Raw genomic sequence first — 27,011 nt, 5'->3', positions numbered from 1 at the left:
ACTCAAATTAATTAATTAATTTATTGGATTTGTATCCCACATTTTCCCATCTATTTTCAGGCTCAAATAAGCGTCTGGGTGTATTGAGGTCTTTCCCTCGTCTAGATAAATACAAGCAATATATGTCTTGTAAAAATACTGGACTCTTCAATATTTTGTAGTGATGCTTTAAGCACATGTGCTTAGCGGCTGCTAAATCTGTTAATGCTAACATTGGATGAGTATGGAAAGCCCCACACCCTTAGACTGGGGTTTGAACTTACAGCTTCTTGGTGAAATGGAGCGTATGACTGCTTGACAATTAGGACATTTTGATCCAGCTGCTGATGGACTCATTTGGGTTGTTTGCTACAAGCAGTGCACGCTACTGAAGGGCGGGGGGGGGGGGGGGGGGGGGGTAGGATTGGGGGTTGTTGGGGGGGGATATTTGGCTCTGGGACTCTGAAGAGTACCTGGGTCCCAGCTATACCAGATGCAACTATGATGGTTTAGGTATGGCTGGGGGGTGGGGAAGGAGGGATACATGTCATTGGGTACAAGTTTTGTTTTCTACTATGTGAAAGTTGGTCCTCTCTTTTGGACATGCTTGTTTTGTTCTTTATAGTTTTGATGTGGAGTCAATGCTTTTCTGTACCTCTTTTTGCAATAAAAATGTATTATTACAAACAAAATACAAATGTAAAATTGGAGTAAAAAATTTGGATTTAGCATACGTCCTTCTCAGTAGTTCAAGGTGAGTTACATTCACCTACAGTAGGTATTTCTCTATCCCCTGAGAGTTTACAATCTAAGAGACCCTTTTACTAAGCTGCGATAAGCACTACCGCATGCTTACCACACGGTGAAAGGCACTATCACGTGGCATGCTCAGATATCCCACAGTAGTTTGTGTTCGGTACACACTTCCCATGTGCTAAAAAACAGAAAATATTTTTTAGCGTTGAGGGTGGGTCAGGGGGCGGAGAATAGGCATGCTCAGCACTAATCGGCTAGCACAACTTCATCGATGCATGCTAATTAGCATGTGGCTAGCGCAGGAGCCATTACCACCTAGAAAACAGGTGTCAGTAAGGGTTCCCGCACTAATGGCCATACGCTAATGGAGAAATTAGCACGTGGCCATTAATACAGAAAATGAGAAATGCAGTCATTTACAGCCACAATAAAAGTGGTCTCAGTGTGCAAGAAAGCCCTGTGATAGTGATGGTGCTGGCCACTTTATAACACAGCTTAGTAAAAGGGCTTTCTACGTTTGTACATAATGCAATGGAGGATTAAGTGACTTGTCCAAAATCACAAGCAGTAGCAGTGAGATTTGAAACCTAGCTTCCCTTTTTCTCAGCCCACTGCTCTAGCAACTGGGCTACTCCTCGACTGATAAATATTAAAAATTATACATAAATGATATATTATACATCATTACATTTATTACTATTTTATAATATTTTATCATTAATAGCCTCTTTCACCACACCTTTGTTTTCACAGTGCATATACTACTACATACCACTTGGTGTGCTGCCGCTGAAGAATGGTACCTGCTCTATCCAGGACTTTGCCAAGACGGAAACAGGACCTTCAGTAGATGGGCACAAGAAGATTATGATCAAGGAATTCATTTAACATACAAATATCCACAATAGTGGAACTGTACCTTTTAGCCAATGTTATAACTCGGCCCCTTTTCCTCATCTTTGGACGTGTGGCAACATGGTTCCCAACAAGAGTGGTAGGCAGAGTTCTCACCTTAGAAGGTTCAAGAAACAGAACAGTCAAAGGAATGGAAGAATACATAATATTTACACTAGCTAGAGATGGACTAAGAAATGGGATATGTGAACTGAGTGATCTGGGAATCTCTGGAAACTTTTTAAACTGGTTTAATGGGTTCTTGTGCAAATATCTGGCACTCAACTTGTTATTTAATAATTACTTAAGATCATTAGGATCCTTTATTTATGGACTGGGAGTCTTTATTTTATCTTATGTGGATATTTTTGTCTTGGTACCTGTACTGGATAATTCTAGTCAATTCAGGACAGATTGAAAGAATTCATTGATTTAGTTGAAAATTGGACTCTGAAACAATTTTTGAAACTCAATAAGTAGAGAACTCAAATGTTATGGTTTAGTAAATTCCTGACAAATATCTCCTGCAAACAATGTCTTTAAGTTCTAGAGAATCAAATTAGACTGACATAGAATTTAGAGCAGTGGTTTTCAACCCAACCAGTCAGGTTTGTTTGGTTTGTTTTTTACAATTCAAAGAACAGTACTTTGAAATGGAAATCTAGACATATACAAAAGCTAATTAACATCATTAGCTTAAACACCACTAAGAAAGTTATTACATAATACAGTCCACCAAAGAACAGGGGAGTCAAGGAGAATTCCTATGGGAAACTGGAAAACAGTAGAATAATTTCAAAGCAAAGGAGCAGGAATATGCTGCTAAGAGGTATAGCTAGGTGGGGTGCAAGGGGAGCAGCCGTTCCCCCAAATGGATTTTGAATGAAATGGCATCTATGCAAACTGGGCCTGCAGTCTCGCACTGGCACCTATTTTACAAAATGTGTGCTCCCCTTGATGTCAAACTACTAAGGTGCACTCGGGGGTGTCAAAGAGAGACCCTTGCCTTCTAGGAAAAACTGCAATTGAGCTGGCTCATAAAATACATATCTATTCCCATTATAGGAGATGAAACATTTACAAGGAAAACCTAACTAATATACGGGTCCTAATGAAACAACAGCCTGACGAAACATAAGAAATTTCTTCCTCCAAAGTTGTGCCCATCTCAAGACATCAGGAAATATAAATACCCTGTCTCCCAAAAGAAAGCATTCTTAATCTAAGCCTCAAAACCATTTCTTTGTCTTGAAGAAAAACAAAAAAAACTGGTAAAGTCGCTCTATCAGAAATTTCAACATTCGATGTTTCTAAAAGTCCAGAAACGTCTAGGTCCTTCCCTTCTATAGCTTCTGGCTCCATCTTTGTTAGGTAGTATAATTTCTGAACAGGAGGAATACTAGGCGCTGGAATCTTCAATACTGTAAGGAAATTTTTTAAGAGCTTTTGAGGTACCAAAAATTTAGTAACTGGAAAATTTAAAAACCTTACATTTAAATTCTTATTCTGATTTTCCAAGTTCTCTATCTTCCTCAGTATTAAGAGATTTATCTCCAACCTGTTGAGAAGTTACATTTTTAATTTGTCTAACATATTTTTCCAGCTTATGCACCTTATCTGTATCTATATTCTGAAATTCTTATTCCATTAATGTGAATGTTGTTGTAACATTTTGTAAGCCACATTGAGCCTGCAAATGGGTGGGAAAATGTGGGATACAAATTCAGCAAATAAATAAATAAATTCTGGAAGAGTGTTGAGAATTACAGTCTCTCAACTCTGCAACTTAATGGAGGCATTCAGGGATAATGCCACAAAATTAGAACATACAGTGGGGGAAATAAGTATTTGATCCCTTGCTGATTTTGTAAGTTTGCCCACTGACAAAGACATGAGCAGCCCATAATTGAAGGGTAGGTTATTGGTAACAGTGAGAGATAGCACATCACAAATTAAATCCGGAAAATCACATTGTGGAAAGTATATGAATTTATTTGCATTCTGCAGAGGGAAATAAGTATTTGATCCCCCACCAACCAGTAAGAGATCTGGCCCCTACAGACCAGGTAGATGCTCCAAATCAACTCGTTACCTGCATGACAGACAGCTGTCGGCAATGGTCACCTGTATGAAAGACACCTGTCCACAGACTCAGTGAATCAGTCAGACTCTAACCTCTACAAAATGGCCAAGAGCAAGGAGCTGTCTAAGGATGTCAGGGACAAGATCATACACCTGCACAAGGCTGGAATGGGCTACAAAACCATCAGTAAGACGCTGGGCAAGAAGGAGACAACTGTTGGTGCCATAGTAAGAAAATGGAAGAAGTACAAAATGACTGTCAATCGACAAAGATCTGGGGCTCCACGCAAAATCTCACCTCGTGGGGTATCCTTGATCATGAGGAAGGTTAGAAATCAGCCTACAACTACAAGGGGGGAACTTGTCAATGATCTCAAGGCAGCTGGGACCACTGTCACCACGAAAACCATTGGTAACACATTACGACATAACGGATTGCAATCCTGCAGTGCCCGCAAGGTCCCCCTGCTCCAGAAGGCACATGTGACGGCCCGTCTGAAGTTTGCCAGTGAACACCTGGATGATGCCGAGAGTGATTGGGAGAAGGTGCTGTGGTCAGATGAGACAAAAATTGAGCTCTTTGGCATGAACTCAACTCGCCGTGTTTGGAGGAAGAGAAATGCTGCCTATGACCCAAAGAACACCGTCCCCACTGTCAAGCATGGAGGCGGAAATGTTATGTTTTGGGGGTGTTTCTCTGCTAAGGGCACAGGACTACTTCACCGCATCAATGGGAGAATGGATGGGGCCATGTACCGTACAATTCTGAGTGACAACCTCCTTCCCTCCGCCAGGGCCTTAAAAATGGGTCGTGGCTGGGTCTTCCAGCACGACAATGACCCAAAACATACAGCCAAGGCAACAAAGGAGTGGCTCAGGAAGAAGCACATTAGGGTCATGGAGTGGCCTAGCCAGTCACCAGACCTTAATCCCATTGAAAACTTATGGAGGGAGCTGAAGCTGCGAGTTGCCAAGCGACAGCCCAGAACTCTTAATGATTTAGAGATGATCTGCAAAGAGGAGTGGACCAAAATTCCTCCTGACATGTGTGCAAACCTCATCATCAACTACAGAAGACGTCTGACCGCTGTGCTTGCCAACAAGGGTTTTGCCACCAAGTATTAGGTCTTGTTTGCCAGAGGGATCAAATACTTATTTCCCTCTGCAGAATGCAAATAAATTCATATACTTTCCACAATGTGATTTTCCGGATTTAATTTGTGATGTGCTATCTCTCACTGTTACCAATAACCTACCCTTCAATTATGGGCTGCTCATGTCTTTGTCAGTGGGCAAACTTACAAAATCAGCAAGGGATCAAATACTTATTTCCCCCACTGTATAGGTTCTCCATGGTAGTCCAGAGTACCTCCATATCAACTGTCTGCGGTTTCACCAAGGGCTTGAGGGGGAGCAGAACATCCAGACTGCCTAAGGCTTCAGAGCCAACCATTGATGAGCTCTCTTTTTTCTCCTTGCACTCACCACGGTGGGACTCCAACAGCAATTCACCTCCCGACAGCTGCCATGCCCCACCTGATGTCAGCACTGATATTACAAACACTTCCGGATTAGATGGAGATGTCAGCGGCGGCACACCACCACTCCTGGGTACCTCCATCGCTTGAACCGAGACCTCCTATAGCATTTCTGGAGCAGGAGGTAGTGAAGGTCCGCCTGGACTCAATGAAATCAAGTTGTCCAAGTTCTTTCCCCAACCTGACAGCAGATATGCCCAAAGTAGCAGCAGGAACTATAAATGATGTAATTACAGTCTGAAGTGGAGAGGAGGTAACAGGGGTGGCTGGAATGTAAACTCTCTATTTTCCTCTTTTTAGCCATCAAAAAAGGAACAAAGGTAAGAGGAACCAGTTTATACCATAAGAAGCAGGAGCCCTCACCTGCATGTCCTGCTCGGAAGCCACGACAGCCAGGTTTTCAGGATATCCACAATGAATATGCATGAAATCTGCATGCATTGCCTTCTTGAAAATCTCTCTTATGTATATTCATTCTGTATATCCTGAAAACCCGACTGGCCAGGTGGTCCCTGAGCACTGGGTTGAAAACCACTGATCTAGAGTACTTGGTGTAATCCTTGATTCCACTCCAATGCTAGAGACCCAAGTGAATGATCTTGTTAACAGAATATTCTTCAGAATAAGGCAGTTTGGTTCCATTAGATCACTTTTCAGCTCACAACTTTTTAAAATTTTAGTCCAAGCAATTATACTCCCTCAGCCTGATTACTGTAAAGCGAATGCTACATACCTGTAAAAGGTATTCTCCGAGGACAGCAGGCTGATTGTTCTCACTGATGGGTGACGTCCTCGGCAGCCCCCTCCATCGGAAAGTTTACTAGCAAAAGCCTTTGCTAGTCCTCGCGCGCCCATGCGCACCGCACATGCGCGGCCGTCTTCCCGCCCGAAACCGGCTCGAGCCGGCCAGTCCAGTATGTAGCAAGACAATACACTTCAAGAGAAGACTCAACTCCAAAGGGGAGGCGGGCGGGTTTGTGAGAACAATCAGCCTGCTGTCCTCGGAGAATACCTTCTACAGGTATGTAGCATTCGCTTTCTCCGAGGACAAGCAGGCTGCTTGTTCTCACTGATGGGGTATCCCTAGCCCCCAGGCTCACTCAAAACAACAACCATGGTCAATTGGGCCTCGCAACGGCGAGGACATAACTGAGATTGACCTAAAAAATTTACCAACTAACTGAGAGTGCAGCCTGGAACAGAACAAACAGGGCCCTCAGGGGGTGGAGTTGGATCCTAAAGCCCAAACAGGTTCTGAAGAACTGACTGCCCGAACCGACTGTCGCGTCGGGTATCCTGCTGCAGGCAGTAATGAGATGTGAATGTGTGGACAGATGACCACGTCGCAGCTTTGCAAATTTCTTCAATGGAGGCTGACTTCAAGTGGGCTACCGACGCAGCCATGGCTCTAACATTATGAGCCGTGACATGACCCTCAAGAGCCAGCCCCGCCTGGGCGTAAGTGAAGGAAATGCAATCTGCTAGCCAATTGGATATGGTGCGTTTCCCTACAGCCACTCCCCTCCTATTGGGATCAAAAGAAACAAACAATTGGGCGGACTGTCTGTTGGGCTGTGTCCGCTCCAGATAGAAGGCCAATGCTCTCTTGCAGTCCAATGTGTGCAGCTGACGTTCAGCAGGGCAGGAATGAGGACGGGGAAAGAATGTTGGCAAGACAACTGACTGGTTCAGATGGAACTCCGACACGACCTTTGGCAAGAACTTCGGGTGAGTGCGGAGGACTACTCTGTTGTGATGAAATTTGGTGTAAGGAGCCTGGGCTACCAGGGCCTGAAGCTCACTGACTCTACGAGCCGAAGTAACTGCCACCAAGAAAATGACCTTCCAGGTCAAGTACTTCGGATGGCAGGAATTCAGTGGCTCAAAAGGAGGTTTCATCAGCTGGGTGAGAACGACATTGAGATCCCATGACACTGTAGGAGGCTTGACAGGGGGCTTTGACAAAAGCAAACCTCTCATGAAGCGAACAACTAAAGGCTGTCCCGAGATCGGCTTACCTTCCACATGATAATGGTATGCACTGATTGCACTAAGGTGAACCCTTACGGAGTTGGTCTTGAGACCAGACTCAGACAAGTGCAGAAGGTATTCAAGCAGGGTCTGTGTAGGACAAGAGCGAGGATTTAAGGCCTTGCTGTCACACCAGACGGCAAACCTCCTCCATAGGAAGAAGTAACTCCTCTTAGTGGAATCTTTCCTGGAAGCAAGCAAGATGCGGGAGACACCCTCTGACAGACCCAAAGAGGCAAAGTCTACGCTCTCAACATCCAGGCCGTGAGAGCCAGGGACCGGAGGCTGGGATGCAGAAGAGCCCCTTCGTCCTGCGTGATGAGGGTCGGAAAACACTCCAATCTCCACGGTTCTTCGGAGGATAACTCCAGAAGAAGAGGGAACCAGATCTGACGCGGCCAAAAGGGAGCAATCAGAATCATGGTGCCGCGGTCTTGCTTGAGTTTCAACAAAGTCTTTCCCACCAGAGGAATGGGAGGATAAGCATACAGCAGGCCCTCCCCCCAATCCAGGAGGAAGGCATCCGATGCCAGTCTGCCGTGGGCCTGAAGCCTGGAACAGAACTGAGGGACTTTGTGGTTGGCTCGAGATGCGAAGAGATCCACCAAGGGGGTGCCCCACGCTTGGAAGATCTGGCGCACCACTCGGGAGTTGAGCGACCACTCGTGAGGTTGCATAATCCTGCTCAACCTGTCGGCCAGACTGTTGTTTACGCCTGCCAGATATGTGGCTTGGAGCACCATGCCGTGACGGCGAGCCCAGAGCCACATGCTGACGGCTTCCTGACACAGGGGGCGAGATCCGGTGCCCCCCTGCTTGTTGACATAATACATGGCAACCTGGTTGTCTGTCTGAATTTGGATAATTTGGTGGGACAGCCAATCTCTGAAAGCCTTCAGAGCGTTCCAGATCGCTCGCAACTCCAGAAGATTGATCTGTAGATCGCGTTCCTGGAGGGACCAGCTTCCTTGGGTGTGAAGCCCATCGACATGAGCTCCCCATCCCAGGAGGGACGCATCCGTGGTCAGCACTTTTTGTGGCTGAGGAATTTGGAAGGAACGTCCCAGAGTCAAATTGGGCCAAATCGTCCACCAATACAGGGATTCGAGAAAACTCGTGGACAGGTGGATCACGTCCTCTAGACCCCCAGCGGCCTGATACCACTGGGAAGCTAGGGTCCATTGAGCAGATCTCATGCGAAGGCGGGCCATGGGAGTCACATGAACTGTGGAGGCCATGTGGCCCAACAATCTCAACATCTGCCGAGCTGTGATCTGCTGGGACGCCCGCACCCGCGAGACGAGGGACAACAAGTTGTTGGCTCTCGCCTCTGAGAGATAGGCGCGGGCCGTCCGAGAATCCAGCAGGGCTCCTATGAATTCGAGTCTCTGCACTGGGAGAAGATGGGACTTTGGGTAATTTATCACAAACCCCAGTAGCTCCAGTAGGCGAATAGTCATCTGCATGGACTGCAGGGCTCCTGCCTCGGATGTGTTCTTCACCAGCCAATCGTCGAGATATGGGAACACGTGCACCCCCAGCCTGCGAAGTGCCGCTGCTACCACAGCTAGGCACTTTGTGAACACCCTGGGCGCAGAGGCGAGCCCAAAGGGTAGCACACAGTACTGGAAGTGGCGTGTGCCCAACTGAAATCGCAGATACTGTCTGTGAGCTGGCAGTATCGGGATGTGTGTATAGGCATCCTTCAAGTCCAGAGAGCATAGCCAATCGTTTTGCTGAATCATGGGGAGAAGGGTGCCCAGGGAAAGCATCCTGAACTTTTCTTTTACGAGATATTTGTTCAGGGCCCTTAGGTCTAGGATGGGACGCATCCCCCCTGTTTTCTTTTCCACAAGGAAGTACCTGGAATAGAATCCCAGCCCTTCTTGCCCGGATGGCACGGGCTCGACCGCATTGGCGCTGAGAAGGGCGGAGAGTTCCTCTGCAAGTACCTGCCTGTGCTGGAAGCTGTAAGACTGAGCCCCCGGTGGACAATTTGGAGGTTTTGAGGTCAAATTGAGGGTGTATCCCTGCCGGACTATTTGCAGAACCCACTGATCGGAGGTTATGAGAGGCCACCTTTGGTGAAAAGCTTTCAACCTCCCTCCGACTGGTAGGTCGCCCGGCACTGACACTTGTATGTCGGCTATGCTCTGCTGGAGCCAGTCAAAAGCTCGTCCCTTGCTTTTGCTGGGGAGCCGCGGGGCCTTGCTGAGGCGCACGCTGCTGACGAGAGCGAGCGCGCTGGGGCTTAGCCTGGGCCGCAGGCTGTCGGGAAGGAGGATTGTACCTACGCTTACCAGAAGCATAGGGACCAGTCTTCCTTCCCCCGAAAAATCTTCTACCTGTAGAGGTAGAGGCTGAAGGCTGCCGGCGGGAGAACTTGTCGAATGCGGTGTCCCGCTGGTGGAGAGACTCTACCACCTGCTCGACCTTTTCTCCAAAAATGTTGTCCGCACGGCAAGGCGAGTCCGCAATCCGCTGCTGGAGTCTATTCTCCAGGTCGGCGGCACGCAGCCATGAGAGCCTGCGCATCACCACACCTTGAGCAGCGGCCCTGGACGCAACATCAAAAGTGTCATAAACTCCTCTGGCCAGGAATTTTCTGCACGCCTTCAGCTGCCTGACCACCTCCTGAAAAGGCTTGGCTTGCTCAGGGGGAAGAGCATCAACCAAGCCCGCCAACTGCCACACATTGTTCCGCATGTGTATGCTCGTGTAGAGCTGGTAAGACTGGATCTTGGCCACGAGCATAGAAGAATGGTAGGCCTTCCTCCCAAAGGAGTCTAAGGTTCTAGGGTCTTTGCCCGGGGGCGCCGAAGCATGCTCCCTAGAACTCTTAGCCTTCTTTAGGGCCAAATCCACAACTCCAGAGTCATGAGGCAACTGAGTGCGCATCAGCTCTGGGTCCCCATGGATCCGGTACTGGGACTCAATCTTCTTGGGAATGTGGGGATTACTTAGTGGCTTGGTCCAGTTCGCAAGCAATGTCTTTTTCAGGACATGGTGCAAGGTAACAGTGGACGCTTCCTTAGGTGGAGAAGGATAGTCCAGGAGCTCAAACATTTCAGCCCTGGGCTCGTCCTCCACAACCACCGGGAAGGGGATGGCCGTAGACATCTCCCGGACAAAGGAAGCAAAAGACAGACTCTCAGGAGGGGAAAGCTGTCTTTCAGGAGAGGGAGTGGGATCGGAAGGAAGACCCTCAGACTCCTCGTCAGAGAAATATCTGGGGTCTTCTTCCTCTTCCCACGAGGCCTCACCCTCGGTGTCAGACACAAGTTCACGAACCTGTGTCTGCAACCTCGCCCTGCTCGACTCGGTGGAACCCCGTCCACGGTGGGGGCGTCGAGAGGTAGACTCCCTTCGCCCGCATCGGCGAAGCTCCCTCCGCCGACGTAGTCGGGGAGCCTTCCTGGGAGGTGGCCGCGGTCGGCACCGCACGCGGTACCGACGTCGGGGACCTCAACCCGGGCGATGGGCCAGCCGGCGCCACGCTCGACGGTACCGGTGGCGCAGGCACCGCCGGTACCGGAGGGGTAGGGCGCAACAGCTCTCCCAGAATCTCTGGGAGAACGGCCCGGAGGCTCTCGTTTAGAGCGGCTGCAGAGAAAGGCTGAGAGGTCGATGCAGGCGTCGACGTCAGAACCTGTTCCGGGCGTGGAGGCTGTTCCGGGCTGTCCAGAGCGGAGCGCATCGACACCTCCTGAACAGAGGGTGAGCGGTCCTCTCGGTGCCGATGCCTGCTGGGTGCCGAATCCCTCGGCGACCCAGAGCTCTTGGTGCCGACATGGGGAGGCGACCGGTGTCGATGCTTCTTCGACTTCTTCCGAAGCATGTCACCGGAGCTCCCCGGCACCGACGAGGAGGACGTAGAATCCATCCGTCGCTTCCTCGGGGCCGAGACCGAAGAAGGTCGATCCCGGGGGGGCTGTACCGCAGGAGCTCTCAGGGTAGGAGGAGACCCACCCGAAGGCTCACCGCCACCAGCAGGGGAATGGACAGCCCTCACCTGCATTCCTGACGATGCACCTCCGTCCGACGACATCAGCAGACGAAGTCTCGGTACCACCGACGTCGATACAGTCGCCCGATGCCTCGGCGCCGATGCAGAGGCCCGATGCCTCGATGCAGTCGATGGAGCGGCAGCCAAGGAAGATGGTCCGGACGCTGACGACGTTGATGCACTCGATGCCTCCGGTGCCGATGCCGACGAAGAGCCCGAGAACAAAACGTTCCACTGGGCTAATCTCGCTACCTGAGTCCGCCTTTGTAACAGGGAACACAGACTACAGTTCTGAGGGCGGTGCTGGGCCCCTAGACACTGAAGACACGCAGAGTGCCTATCAGTGAGCGAGATTACCCGGGCGCACTGGGTGCACTTCTTGAAGCCGCTGGAAGGCTTCGATGTCATGGGCGGAAAAATCACGCCGGCGAAATCAAAAGCCGAAATGGCGAAAATTGAAGCACCAAAATTTAGAGGGAGAAAAATCTCGACCGAGGCCAAAAGAGGCCTACCCCGACAACGAAAGAAAACTTACGGGGCAAAAAAACTGAGAAATACGGGAAGGGCAGAAAACCCGAAGGGCCTTCCGGAACACTTCCGGAGCGCTTCCCGAACTTTTTTTGAGAAAAAAAGAGATGAAAAACACGTCGAAAAGGACGCGCGAGGTCGACTCTCTGGGGCACGAACGGCGTAACACGACCGTACCGAGCGCGGACGAAAGAAGACTGGCCGGCTCGAGCCGGTTTCGGGCGGGAAGACGGCCGCGCATGCGCGGTGCGCATGGGCGCGCGAGGACTAGCAAAGGCTTTTGCTAGTAAACTTTCCGATGGAGGGGGCTGCCGAGGACGTCAACCCATCAGTGAGAACAAGCAGCCTGCTTGTCCTCGGAGAATTCCCTTTATTCAGGAACTATTATTAAACTAGTAAAACAGGCCCGTTTCTGACACAAATAAAACGGGCGCTAGCAAGGTTTTCCTCGGAGTGTGTATATTTGAGAGAGTATGTGTGAGATTGACTGTGTGTGAGAGAGAGTGAATGTGTGAATGTGTGTGTGTGACAGAGAGAGAGTGAGACTGCTGGGTGCGAGTGTGTCTCCCCTGTCCCCCCTCCAGCCACCCAGTGATTCTACTTTTTCCCTTGCCCCCCTCCAGCCACCCACCGATGCTCTTTTCTCCCCTGCCTCCCCTCCAGCCACCCAGCGAGTCTCCTTTGTCCCCTGCACCCCTCCAGCCACCCATCAAGTCTCCTTTGTCCCCTGCTCCCCCTTCACCTACCCAGCGAGTCTCCTCTGTTCCCTGGCCCCTCCCAGCCACCCAACGATTCTCCTGTGTCCCCTGCCCCCCCTCCAGCCACCCAGTGATTGTCATATCTCCCCTGCCCCCCTCTAGCCACCCAGCGATTCTCCTGTGCCCCTGCCCCCCCCAGCCACCCAGCGATTCTCCTCTCTCCCCTGCTCCCCCTCCAGCCACCCAGCAATTCTACTTTTTTCCTTGCCCACCTCCAGCCACCCACTGATGCTCTTCTCTCCCCCGCCCCCCTCCAGCCACCCAGCGAGTCTCTTCTGTCCCATGCTCCCCCTCCAGCCACCCAGCAAGTCTCCTCTGTTCCCTGCCCCCCTTCAGCCACCCAGCAATTCTCCTCTCTCCCCTGCCCCCCCTCCAGCCACCAAGCGATTGTCCTATCTCCCCTGCCCCCCTCCACCCACCCAGTGATTCTCCTGTGTCCCCTGCCCCCCTCCAGCCACCCAGCGATTCTCCTTTTTCCCTTGCCCCCCTCCAACCACCCAGAGAATCTCCTCTCTCCCCTGCCCCCCCCTCCAGCCACCCAGCGATTCTATCTCCCCTGCCCCCCCCTCCAGCCACTCCTCCACTTTAATCAGCATATATTAAATTCCCCCATGTGCTACAGAAAAGCACCGAGCACATCCTATATAATAAAACGCACATCCAACGTTCTGAAGCCGTAGTTCTGGAATGTTGCAGGAATGCTTCAAGGCTTGAAGGCTTCACTTTCTCGGCTTCAGAACGTTCGAGGTGCGTTTTATTATATAGGATTACAACACAGATTGCAATTATTGCAAAATGTGAAAGCTAAACTGATTTATGGTTCTAATAAAGATGATAGGGTCACTCTTTAATTAATGGACCTTCATTTTTTTTTTGTTACATTTGTACCCCGCGCTTTCCCACTCATGGCAGGCTCAATGCGGCTTACATATTGTATACAGGTACTTATTTGTACCTGGTGCAAAGAGTCCACCACCCTAACCACTAGGCCACTCCTCCACTCGGGATCTGTACTGGTTACCTGTAAAGGTATGTGTTGATTTTAAATTAAGCTGTTTAGTTTACAAGCTCATGGAGGGGCATTTCCGATATAACGTCAGAATGGCAAAATAAATGTTTATCAAAAACATGTAAAAGCTGGAGTCCATAATGGAATAAAAAAAAAATAAACGTTGTCCAATATTTGAAAATACCACAAAAAATCTTTTTGAAGACGTCCTAAAAATTACCTAAACATTCTAAAATAAACGTTTTCACCAACAGAAAATACCCTATGCGAGAGGTTTTCAAACCAGTCCTTGGGACACAGCCAGCCAATCAGATTTTCAGGATACCCACAATGAATATGTATAAGATAAAGTTGCATGCACTGCCTCCACTTCATGCAAACCTATCTCATGTATATTCATTATGGATCTCATAAAAACCTGACTGGCTGGGTGTGTCCCAAAGACTTGTTAGAACATAAGAACATATGAGTAGCCACACTGGGTCAGACCAATGGTCCATCTAGTCCAGTATCCTGTTTTCCAAACAGTGGCCAAACCAGCTCACAAGTACCTGGCAGAAACCCAACTTGCAAGCAACATTCCATGCTACCAATCCTGGGGCAAGCAGTGGCGTTAGTGCAGTGGACTTTGATCCCGGGGAACTGCGTTCAATTCCCACTGCAGCTCCTTGTGACTCTGGGCAAGTCACTTAACCCTCCATTGCCCCTGGTACAAAAAATAAGTACCTGAGTATATGTAAACTGCTTTGAATGTAGTTGCAAAAACCTCATTAAGGAGGTATATCATTTCCCTACCCTTCCTCATGTCTGTCTCAATAGCAGACTATGGACTTTTCCTCCAGGAATTTGTACAAAACGTTTGAAACCCAGATACGCTAACCGCTGTTACCACATCCTCTGACAATGAGTTCCAGAGCTTAACTTTTCATTGAGTGAAAAAATATTTCCTCCTATTTGTTTTAAAAGTATTTCCGTGTTAACTTTGAGTGTCCCCTAGTCTTTGTACTTTTGGAATGAGTAAAAAAATCGATTTACTTCTACTCGTTCTACATCACTCAGGATTTTGTAGACCTCAATCATAGCTCCTCTCATCCAAGCTGAAGAGCCTTAACCTCTTTAGCCTTTCCTCATACTAGAGGAGTTCCATCCCCTTTATCATTTTAGTCGCTCTTCATTGAACCTTTTCTAATTCCACTATATCTTTTTTGAGATACAGCGAACAAAACTGAGCACAATACTCAAGGTGCAGTTGCACCATGGAGCAATAAAAAGGCATTATAGTATTTTTTCGTCTTATTCATCATCCCTTTCCTAATAATTCCTATTATCCTGTTTGCTTTTTTGGCTGCCGTACACTGAGCAGATTTCAACGTATTATCTACAACGACACCTAGATCTTTTTCTTGAGTTCTGACCCCAGCATCAGGTAACTATAATTTGGATTATTATTTCCAATGTGCATCACTTTGCATTTGTCCACAGTAAATCACAGTCCGCATGTGTTTTAATTACCTTGAATAGTTTTATATCATCTACAAATTAAATCACCTCACTCATCATGTGTTAAATAGCACCAGTCCCAATATAGATCCCTGTGGCACCCAACTGTTCACCCTCCTCCTTTGAGAGAAATGATCATTTAACCTTACCCTCTGTTTTCTGTCCAATTCCTAATCCACAACAGAACCCCTGTCCTATGCAAAACATCCAATAGTGCTAATGGTCCCCTCATCCCAAAAATGTCCAAAGCAACAGCAGGACATACCCTGAACCTGCAAAACATGCATATATACCGCTGCACATGGAGGAACGTCCCTCAGAGTGCCACTAAAAAGGAAGCCAACTTATACAGTTCCTGAGAGCTCTTAGTATTGCTGGAGATTTTCCACAAGACTTGATCCAAGTATTGTTTAGCCTCCTGATGACTTTTTACAAAGTATCATATCACACAGTCTTTACATTCAACATGCATCCCATTCAGACTCCTGAGGCAGGTGCTTCAGCGCCAAAACACGGTGCCATGTTGTGTCTGGTTGGATATGAAATAAATACTGCTGCAAGACTCAGTGTCTCCACATTGTTAGAAGTGCCACCCCTTGTACCCTACCTCTTTGACTAGTTCTGCCCCCCTCCACTAACCATGCAAAGCTAAAATGAGGGGCAGCGCATATCTGCACCCCTTCCCCTCCCTCCTGGCCCATGCCTACATAGTGATGGGAATGTTGGCAGCAGCTCCCTAAATTACATTGAGACACCCAAAGGCACACCAGCTTTACTCCACTGTCCATCCCCTCCTCCCAGCAAAAATGTGCACGCTCCACAGAAAGGCCACCATGCCACCGTCTAGCCCCATGGCCACCTCAGCTCACACAGCACTTGTTCAAGGCATACCTACCCCTTCAGCTCTCCCCCCTCCCCAATCTGCCTGTTGACATTTGTCCAGCCAGTGTGAGGAGTAATGCATGTGAAGCCAAGAAGACCCATCATCCCTGTCTTCACCAACTTGCTCCAGAGAAGCCATGAGGAGTGACATGACCCTCATGAGGGCAATAGACTGTCCGCACAGTTTATCCTTCACCCAGTGCTTTAATGTTTATTAATACAAGGCTTCAATATTGTTGCATACAAAGGTCTGTGTCTCCACTTTGTACAAATGTGTCAATATCCTGATATATAAGGCTGACAGGAGTTGTGGTGGCACCATTACTAGGCAACACCTAGGAAAGGGAGACTGCAGAACCCAGGGGGAGGTGTCCAAAGGGCCTTCCATGTCCACAACCAGAACAGGTACCCCTGAATGTCAGGTATTCCACCACAGGGCTAGGCAAAAGGAGAGGAACCTAATGGCCCCTGCAACAGAAGGAGACCCTGTGAGACTGACACCTGCCCCCCCCCCCCCCCACAACATGATCCCAATCCAAAACCCATAACATCATGCTACCAATCTCTGAGACTCTAAAAATACTAGGAGTAATTGTTGATAGAAACTTAACACTAGAGCAGCAAACAAACGCCACCATCAAAAAAGTATTCTTCTCTTTCTGGAAACTAAAACGTATAAAACCTTATTTCCCTAGAGAAGTATTTCACAATTTAGTTCAATCTCTAGTTTTAAGCCAACTTGATTACTATAATGGAATATACGGAGGGTGTAAAGAAATGCTTCAAAAAAAATGTACAGACTGCCCAGAATACAGCTGCTAGACTGATCTATGGAAAATCGAGATTCGAAAGTTCAAGACCACTTCGTGAAAAACTGCACTGTCTTCCTGTCAAGGACCGAATAACTTTTAAGGTTTGCAGCCTGGTGCATAAAATCCTCTATGGTGAAGCTCCTGCTTATGGATACCCTTATCAACTTGCCACCAAGGAATTCTCACAAATCATCTCATTCGTACTTAAATCTCCATTACCCAGCATGTGGTGGCCTCAAATATAAGACCACTTATGCAACCACCTTTCCCTATATTAGCACACATTTTTTTTTTTTTACATTTGTACCCCGCGCTTTCCCACTCATGGCAGGCTCAATGCAGCTTACATGGGGCAATGGAGGGTTAAGTAACTTGCCCAGAGTCACAAGGAGATGCCTGTGCCTGAAGTGGGAATTGAACTCAGTTCCTCAGGACCAAAGTCCACCACCCAAACTACTAGGCCACTCCTCCACAGATTATCTAAATCTGTAAAAACTACTCATGATCATCCGACTTTCAGAAAATCTCTCAAGACAAATTTATTTGGAAAAGCTTACGCCAAAGTCCCTCCTTGGATCCATATCTCCTGAACTGTAGCTATCATAACGACTTATTGAACCCTATTGCCCTTCTCCTTCTCTTCTCCTCTGTAATTACTCCCTAACCTCTTCAACTTCAATGTACTTGATTGTTTATTGCCTGTTTGATGTATGTCTTTCAGACTGATGTAAGCCACATTGAGCCTGCCCATGGGTGGGAAAATGTGGGATATAAATGCTATAATTAAATAAATAAATAAATGCCGTGCCTCTAGTAGCCAACATTAAGGTGGCAGCATATGTTTTTGGGCCTGCCCCAGCTTGCAATATCAGCTGAACTAAGGTTGGCCACCACAGCACTCAACACAGGTGTCAGGTCTATGGAAGCTGTTAACTAGCTCCGGGGGGGGGGGGGGGGGGGGGGGGAATCACACAGAACCACAGTCTCCTTTACAAATCTCTTCTTTCCTTCCTACCACCCCCCCCATATCTAACATCTCCTCTCTCCTTCCATGTGCAGTAGTTTACTTCTCTCCTCTCCCTTTTTCACTACCATGTGCTGCAGTTCCCCTCTCTCTTCCCTGTCCCACTAAAAACTACTGCTACTACTTATCATTTCTATAGCGCTACTAGACGTACGCAGCGCTGTACACTTGAACATGAAGAGACAGTCCCTGCTCGACAGAGCTTACAATTTAATTAGGCCAAACAGGACAAACAAGAGATAAGGGAATATTAAAGTGAGGATGATAAAATAAGGGTTCTGAACAAGTGAACAAGAGTTAGGAGTTAAAAGCAGCATCAAAAAGGTGGGCTTTTAACTTAGATTTGAAGACGGCCAGAGATGGAGCTTGACATACCTAGCATCCTTCTATTCCAGGCATAAGGTGCAGCAAGATAAAAGGAACGGAGTCTGGAGTTAGCAGTGGAGGAGAAGGGTGCAGATAAGAGAGATTTACCCAGTGGAGTTTCCAGGGAGGAATGTAGGGAGAGATGAGAGTGGAGAGGTACAGAGCAGCTGCAGAGTGAATGCACTTATAGGTCAATAAGAGGAGTTTGAACTGTATGTGGAAACGGATAGGAAGCCAGTGAAGTGACTTGAGCATATGCTAATATGAGCATAAAGACACTGGCGGAATATCAGTCGTGCAGCAGAATTTTGAAGAGGAGAGAGATGGCTAAGTGGGAGACCTGTGAGAAGCAAGTGGCAATAGTCTAAGCGAGAGGTGATAAGAGTGTGGATGAGGGTTCTGGTAGTGTGCTCAGAAAGGAAAGGGAGAATTTTGATGATGATATACAGAAAGAAACGGCAGGTTTTAGCAGTCTGTTGAATATGTGCAGAGAAGGAGAGGGAGGAGTCGAAGATGACCCCAAGGTTATGAGCTGATAAGACAGGAAGGATGAGAGTGTTATCCACAGAAAAAGAGAATGGGGGAGGAGGAGAGTTTGATTTAGGGGGAAAGATAAGAAGCTCAGTCTTGGTCATGTTTAGCTTCAGATGGCGCTGAGACATCCAGGCAGCTACGTCGGACAGGCAGAGATGGGTGAACCAAGCCCCCAGATAAGTAAAACAACAAATACCTCTATATAAATGGGGGAAAAAGAACAACATCTGGAAAGCAGAGTACATTAATGCCCATGGTATGGAAAATAAGGTTCTGGATCTAGAGGCTGTAAAGGGCTATAGTCATACCAAGCTATAATCTATTCAAGGACGACAGGGTAGGACAAAGGAAATAAGAGATATTATAGCCACTGTTTTAAAAGCATCTCATCATGGATATAGAATCATTTATACATAGACTGCAGTTCTAGAAAGCCACTGTTTACATATAGAGACCCATTCACACCTTCTAGTTTAAATATCTAGAAATTCAGACAGTATGTTTCTAGACATTTAAACTAGAAGGCAGGGGTTGACAAAAGGAAACAAGGGAATTCAGAAAGTCACCCCAAGAATAAAGATGATGGCAGAGGGAAAGGTCATCTAAATATAGAAAACAACCTAAACTCACTAAGAAATGAGAACAAATGCTCGTAGTCTAGCCCTGATGTTTGAAGAAAACTTAGATATTGTTGCTATTACAGAGACGTGGCTCAATGATTCCCATGAATGTGATCTGACTATACCAGGATATAATCTTTTTAGGAAGGATAGAGAGGACCGAAGAGGTGGAGGAGTGGCGCTGTTTGTGAGAGACAATATCAGAGCGGCTGAAATGCAGGAAACCTGGGGAAAGGAAGAAGATTTATGGATCGTACTGGAAAAGAGAAGATGGAACCTGTATCCACACAGGGGTTATCTAATGTGGATTGGAATGTCCGGTCTGCAGAATCGGAAAGAAATAGGGAGATTGTGGATGCATGTCAAAGTGCCTTGCTCGGACAAATAGTGACAGAACACACGAGGGAAGAGTCGATGCTGGATCTAGTGCTCATGAATGGAGAAAGTATTTGAAATATCCGGGTGGGTGCCCACCTATGTAATAGTGATCGTCACACAATATGGTTTGATAAGGGCAAAAGGCAGAGTGTGGACACACAAAACTCAAAGTACTGTTCGGTGTTCACGGAGGAAATTCCTGGTGAAGGACCACGGTTGGCTGATGAGGGAATATCTGGGAATGGAGTGGATACTGCGCCATTTACAGAAGAAAGTTTATAAACAGCTGGAGAATCTGAAGGTGGACAAAGCCATGGGGCCGGATGACATACATCCCAGTATACTGAGGGAGCTCAAAGAGGTTCTAGCGGGTCCTTTTGAAGATTTATTTAATAGATCTTTAGAGACGGGAGAGGTTCCGCGAGATTGGAGATAAGCGGATGTGGTCCCTCTTCACAAATGTGGAGTCACTGCTGAAAGAAAGGATAGTTAACTTTCTAGAAGCCAACGGGTTACAGGACCCGAGGCAACATGGCTTTACCAAAGGAAAATCTTGTCAAATGAATCAGTCAGCTCCTGTGTATTATAGATTTAGTTAAAATTTAATGCCAAGAAGTGCAAAAACCCAAAAGAGATTGGAGGAGAGAGATTAGTAAGCTTGACTCAGGAGAGAGACCTTGGGGTGTTGGTGTCAGAGGATATGAAGGTGAATAAATAATATGACAAGGTGACGACCATGGCCAGAAGGATGCTAGGTACGTCAAGCTCCATCTCTGGCCGTCTTCAAATCTAAGCTAAAAGCCCACTTTTTTGATGCTGCTTTTAACTCCTAACCCTTATTCACTTGTTCAGAACCCTTATTTTATCATCCTGACTTTAATATTCCCTTATCTCTTGTTTGTCCTAATTAGATTGTAAGCTCTGTCGAGCAGGGACTGTCTCTTCATGTTCAAGTGTACAGCACTGCATACGTCTAGTAGCGCTTTAGAAATGGTAAGTAGTAGTACTAGTAGTAGTGAAGAGATGGGTATAACCAGCAGAAGAAAAGGACGAGTTGATGCCCCTCTACAACTCGTTGGTGAGGCTCCACTTGGAGTATCATGTTCAGTTTTGGAGGCTGTATCTTGCAAAAGATGTAAAAAGATGGAAGCAGTGCAAAGGAAAGCTACAAAAATGGTATGGGATTTGCGTTGCAAACCATACAAGGAGAGACTTGTTGACCTGAACATGTGTACCTTGGAGGAAAGGAGAAACAAGGGTGACATGATGCAGACATTCAAATATTTGAAAGGTATTAATCCGCAAACAAACCTTTTCCAGAGACGGGAAGGTGGTATAACTAGAGGACATGAATTGAGATTGAAGGGGAGGGGGCAGACTCAGGACTAATGTCAGGAAGTATTTTTTTACAGAAAGTGTGGTAGATACGTGGAATGCCTTCCCACGGGAGGTGGTGGAGATGAAAACGGTAATGGAATTCAAACATGCGTGGGATAAACACAAAGGAATCCTGCCTATAAGTAATGGATCTACGAAATCTTAGCAGAGATTGGATGGCAACACCGGTAATTGGGAAGCAAAACCAGTGCTGGGCAGGCTTCTACCGTCTACGCCCTGATCGTGACTGAATACATATGGATGGGATGGAGTGTAAATTTTAAGGGACTTCGATGTTAGTTTCAGAACTTTTAGTACAAGAACAGTGCTGGGCCTGTGTCTGGTAGTGGTGACATCATCAGGCAGGGCCTTGATAAGGAAGTGGTGTTCTTCCCTTCAGGGCCTTTGCAACGTTTGCTTAGTCGTTTGCTTTAGGTCTAGGTTAGTGGTAGTGCAGTGTGCACTTTTAATCTGTGTTAGCTTCCCTGCTTTTCCCTTGTGGCTCCCCTGCTTTCCCTTTTGGTGCTTTGGAAGCACTTCTGTGATTGGTGCTTTAGTAGCATTTCTGTGTTTGGTGTTTTAGAAGCACATCTGGGTTTGGTGCTTTAGAAGCACTTCTGTGTTTGGGGAAGCTCTGTTGCGTTTAGTGCTTTGGAAGCACTGCTGTCTTCTGTGTTTAGCTTCCCTGTTTTTTCACTTTTGGCTCCCCTGTCTTCCCTTTTAGTGCTAGGAGCTCTGCTGGTAGTTTGGTGCTTAGGAGTACCGTAGTTAGTTTAGAGTTGTAGAGCTGTTGTGCTTGGTGCTTAGGAGCACCTGTGCTAGTTTATGTGTTTAAGGTTCCCTGCTTTTTCCCTGTGGCTCCCCTGCTTTTCCTAGTGGTGCTATTGGTAGCACTTCTGTTAGTATATAGGGCTTAGGAAGTCCTTTTGTTGGTTTATTGTTAGGAACACTTTTGTTGGTTTCTGTTTGGAGTTCTTCTGTTGGTTAGGGCTTGGGAGCACTTATGTCAGTTTAGGATTGAGGAGTACTGCTGTTTCCAGCTTGTTCTAGTCCTGGTCCCTGTGTCATCTAGTATCTGGTAAGTCCTGCTGGCCACTCGAACCCAGGGGCTCAACCCTTGGGGGGGCAGTGGCTAATGCAGGTGAAGCTGTACGGACCAGTCCAGTGTGCTGCAGTCCAGTGTGTTCCGGTCTGGTATGTTCCAGTCCAGTGTTCCAGTCCTGTGTCCTCCAGTCCTGGGGATTCCAGTCCGTGTGTTCCGGCTCGCTGGGCGGTGCCTGCAGTCCCTGCCGGTGCCGCTGTGCTTGCCCAGCGTTGATTGGTGGGTTTTGCCTGCTGCTGTCGCTCCTCGTCAGCAGCCCAAGGGCTCACGTTTGCTCCAGAGCCCAGCCCCGCGGGCTCTGAACCTGAGAACCTGACACCTATATCCATAAGTAAAAGCTGGGTCCTCCACAGACTTGACTGTCCAGTGGATCCAGCTTCTGCCTATTTTCTCCATCCATGTGCAGTTTTTCTCCTCTCTTCCTTTTCCCTCTTTTCATCTCCTTCATCTCTCTTCCCTCCCCTCTATGTCCAGCAATTTCTCCTCTCTCCCTGAGCCCTGCCCTCCCATCCATATCCATCCATGCCCATCTCTCCCTGAGCCCTGCCCTCCCATCCATGCTCCTCTGTCCCCTGCCCTCTCCATTCATCCCTATCCAGCAATTCCCCTCTCTCCCTGAGCCCTGCCCTCCCATCCATGCTCCTCTGTCCCCTGCCCCCTCCATTCATCCCTATCCAGCAATTCCCCTCTCTCCCTGAGCCCTGCCATCCATGTCCAGATGGTCCTCTCTCCCTTGCCCTCCCACTCCCATGTCCAACTGCCTGCCTCCCCTGGTGCCCTCTTCTCCCCCCAAGAATTCTTTTTCTTTTATTTTAAATTTACCTGACCTCTGAGTCCGACCGCATGGGCAGCAGCGTCACTGAAAGCGCTCCCCTCCTGAGTGACGCTGCAGCCCATTCGATCAGACTCAGATGAAGGTTATGTAAATTTAAAATAAAAGAAAAAGGATCCTTGTGGGGAGAAGAGGGCGCCAGGGCGGGCAGATTAAGTGGCAGTAAGCATGGCACGGCGGCGCCCTCCAGAGGTTGGCGCCCCCCTGCCATGCTTACCTTGCTTACCGTGTCGGACCGGCCCTGCGGCTCCAGCACACCACACCCCTGGGGGACTGAGAGGAAGTGCAGGGCAAAAAAAGGTGCCGGTACGCCGTACCATTGCGTACCGGCACAAAAAAAGCACTGGGTAAATGAGGTTCTAAGATACACAATAATTAAGATATATACACAATGATTAAGCTATATAACTGAAAAGAAACAATACCTATCAACAATCATTACATCACTGATCACTACATCCAAGCAAAGGTAGACCAGGAAAAGAAGCAATAATAAATTATACATACATCACTGATCAAAACAATCATTACATCACTGATCACTACATCCAAGCAAAGCTAGGAGTTTCTAGACCAGGAAAAGAAGCAATAATAAACTATACATACATCACTGATCATTACATCATCCAGGATTTTTACATCAGCTGAGAGAAGCCCATTTTTCACCAAAGCCGAAATCTCATGACCAGGAGCCTGTTTCTATGCGATGCGTCCATTCATAGATGAGCTTCCAGTTTCACTGTAAGAGGCCCCCCTTTTTTATTAGGCTTAGAACTCATGTTCAGAGCTAAGGAAAATTAAAGAATGCTTGAGAATATTTCTGTTTTGGTAAACAAGCCATACTGTGGGAATGTAGTCACATGTTTTCCAGTCTGAACTCGAAACAGGCTCCACCTCTTCCTTCACATACTAAATTAGTTAGAGCTGTGTCTTATCTTTCACACAAACAGAATTACTTCTAATCAAAAATACAGACCCTGAGTGCAATGTCGGTCAAGGTAGAGTTGAAAAACAATCTTTAAAATCTTCCATTACACTATGTTACTAAGTAAGGTGTTGCTTGGGTGGGACTTGGGTGAGGCAAAATCTACACATGTATTCCTGCGCCTAGAAGGAAGAGAAGTGCTCTTTACTAACAGTTTCAATCACCGCAGCCCTTTGATGTTTTAACTTTGCTGTTCAGTTATTTTATTTGTACCACCAAGGCTGGCTATGTTCAGGCATGGGAGAACGCGCCACCATTTTTTATTTCTAACATCTAGCACTGGGCATGGGAGCAAGCTCTGCCCTTAATCTTCAGACACAAGCAGGGAGGGACACTTAAATCGATGCACCTAGCAGGAAGAGAACTGCTCTTAAATAACAGTTTCCATCATTGCATCCTTAAAATCGAGTGGGGTACCGAAGATTGGAGGGTGGCCAATGTAACGCCCATTTTTAAAAAAGGTTCCAGGGGAGATCCGGGAAATTATAGACCGGTGAGTCTGACGTCAGTGCTGGGGAAAATGGTAGAGGTTATTATTAAAAACAAAATTACAGAGCATATCCGAGGACATGGATTACTGAGACCGAGTCAGCACGGCTTTTGTGTGGGGAAATCTTGCCTGACCAATTTACTTCAATTCTTTGAAGGAGTAAACAAACATGTGGACAAAGGGGAGCTGGTTGATATTGTGTATCTGGATTTTCAAAAGGCGTTTGACAAGATACCTCATGAAAGGCTACAGAGGAAATTGGAGGGTCATAGGATAGGAGGAAAAGTCCTATTGTGGATTAAAAACTGGTTAAAGGATAGGAAACAGAGAGTGGGGTTAAATGGTCAGTATTCACAATGGAGAAGGGTAGTTAGTGGGGTTCCTCAGGGGTCTGTGCTAGGACCGCTGCTTTTTAATATATTTTTAAATGATTTAGAGATGGGAGTAACTAGCGAGGTAATTAAATTTGCTGATGACACAAAGTTATTCAAAGTCGTTAACTCGCGACAGGATTGTGAAAATTTACAGAAGGACCTTACAAGACTGGGCAGCTAAATGGCAGATGACATTTAATGTGAGCAAGTGCAAGGTGATGCATGTGGGAAAAAAGAACCCGAATTATAGCTACGTCATGCAAGGTTCCACGTTAGGAGTTACGGACCAAGAAAGGGATCTGGGTGTCGTCGTTGATAATACACTGAAACCTTCTGCTCAGTGTGCTGCTGTGGCTCGGAAAGTGAATAGAATGTTGGGTATTATTAGGAAAGGTATGGAAAACAGGTGTGAGGATGTTATAATGCCGTTATATCGCTCCATGGTGCGACCGCACCTTGAGTAGTGTCCAATTCTGGTCGCTGCATCTCAAGAAAGATATAGTAGAATTGGAAAAGGTGCAGCGAAGGGCGACTAAAATGATAGCGGGAATGGGACGACTTCCCTATGAAGAAAGACTAAGGAGGCTTGAGCTTTTCAGCTTGGAGAAGAGACGGCTGAGGGGAGACATGATAGAGGTATATAAAATAATGAGTGGAGTGGAACAGGTGGATGTGAAGCGTTTGTTCACGCTTTCCAAAAATACTAGGACTAGGGGGCATGCGATGAAACTACAATGTAGTAAATTTAAAACAAATCAGAGAAAAGTTTTCTTCACCCAACGCGTAATTAAACTCTGGAATTCGTTGCCGGAGAATGTGGTGAAGGCAGTTAGCTTGGCAGAGTTTAAAAGGGGGTTAGACGGTTTCCTAAAGGACAAGTCCATAAACCGCTACTAAATGGACTTGGGAAAAATCCACAATTCCAGGAATAACATATATAGAAAGTTTGTACGTTTGGGAAGCTTGCCAGGTGCCCTTGACCTGGATTGGCCGCTGTCGTGGACAGGATGCTGGGCTCAATGGACCCTTGGTCTTTTTCCAGTGTGCCATTACTTATGTACTTATCAAGGCTGGCTGCGTTAGGCAAGGGAGAACGCTCCACCCTTATTCCTAACATCTAGTACTGGACGTGGGAGCAAGCTCCACCCTTAGTACTCACACACAAGCAAAGACGTACATTTAAATTGCTGCACCTAGCGGCAGTATTAACACACAAGAGGAAGTTGAAGGCACACACCTTAGTGTGCAACTTTACTTGGGCTTATAAGTTGATTTTTACAATGGGTCAATTGTAGCTTTATTTGTTTATATTTATTTTGGGAGAAAACTACAAAAGTAAAAATGTAGGGGTGTGGAGTTTACCAACTGCACCCATTTAATCCTATGGTTAGGCAATCAGGTAGCTACTTGTTAGACTGTTATTATATGCCTAGATCTATTGATGTGTTAATAAGAGGCAGAAGACAGCGTCCATATAAACAACGATCTAGACACACCAATGAAAAGGGGAATGAAAGATACTTAAACAGATTTCTATAGAAAATATTAAAATTCCTGATTCTGTTCCTATTCCTGCTGTTTAAGTGAATGCTCATTCTTTGAGGAATAAAGTTGATTTTATTAGATATTGGGTAGCTGAGGCTCAACCAAGCTTTGTGGGTTTTTTTTTTTTTTACTGAAACATGGTTATTATTGGATAATGATCCATTTTAAAAGATTTATGTCCATTAAGGTATAAGTTTCTGTCTTTATGCCAACAGGGACAAAGGAAAGGTGGGATTGGTATATTATATAGGAATTTTTTTAATATTTCATTGGAAGAATCCTTTACATCACCATTTTTAGAGATCTTAAGTTGTAAAAATTATGATTCTTCCTTAATAGGCTCATTATCTTGTATAATGTCCTACTGCCCCTCAGGTAAATGGATAGGTGCAAAAGACTATCTTTTTTGGGCGGTGTAAATTTACATTTGTAACAACTGGAACATACTAATGTGAGTGAACTGAGAATGTTTTTAGATAATCTAAATCTTGTATTGCCTACCTACAATCTACTCATGAAAAAGGACACCAACTGGATTTGATAACTTATTCAGAAGATATTCTGGGGGAAATTACTTTCCCCGGATCAATTTGGTCACATATTTGGTCT

The 27,011-nt window shown here is 46.7% G+C and overlaps 1 protein-coding gene across 1 annotated transcript in view; it reads right to left on the bottom strand.

The window, feature by feature from the left end:
• Positions 1-27,011, bottom strand: part of PNPLA7 (patatin like phospholipase domain containing 7) — a 2,530,065-nt gene that overhangs the window by 1,997,869 nt on the left and 505,185 nt on the right. Inside the window, exon 7 of the mRNA XM_030206608.1 lies at positions 1,655-1,746. Within this exon, the coding sequence (XP_030062468.1) occupies positions 1,655-1,746 (92 nt within the window). The remainder of the gene's footprint in view (positions 1-1,654; positions 1,747-27,011) is intronic.

The sequence above is a fragment of the Microcaecilia unicolor genome, chromosome 6 (genome assembly GCF_901765095.1).
Source record: "Microcaecilia unicolor chromosome 6, aMicUni1.1, whole genome shotgun sequence".
Classification (NCBI taxonomy): Eukaryota; Metazoa; Chordata; class Amphibia; order Gymnophiona; family Siphonopidae; genus Microcaecilia; species Microcaecilia unicolor.
This window is presented reverse-complemented; position numbering and strand designations above follow the sequence as displayed.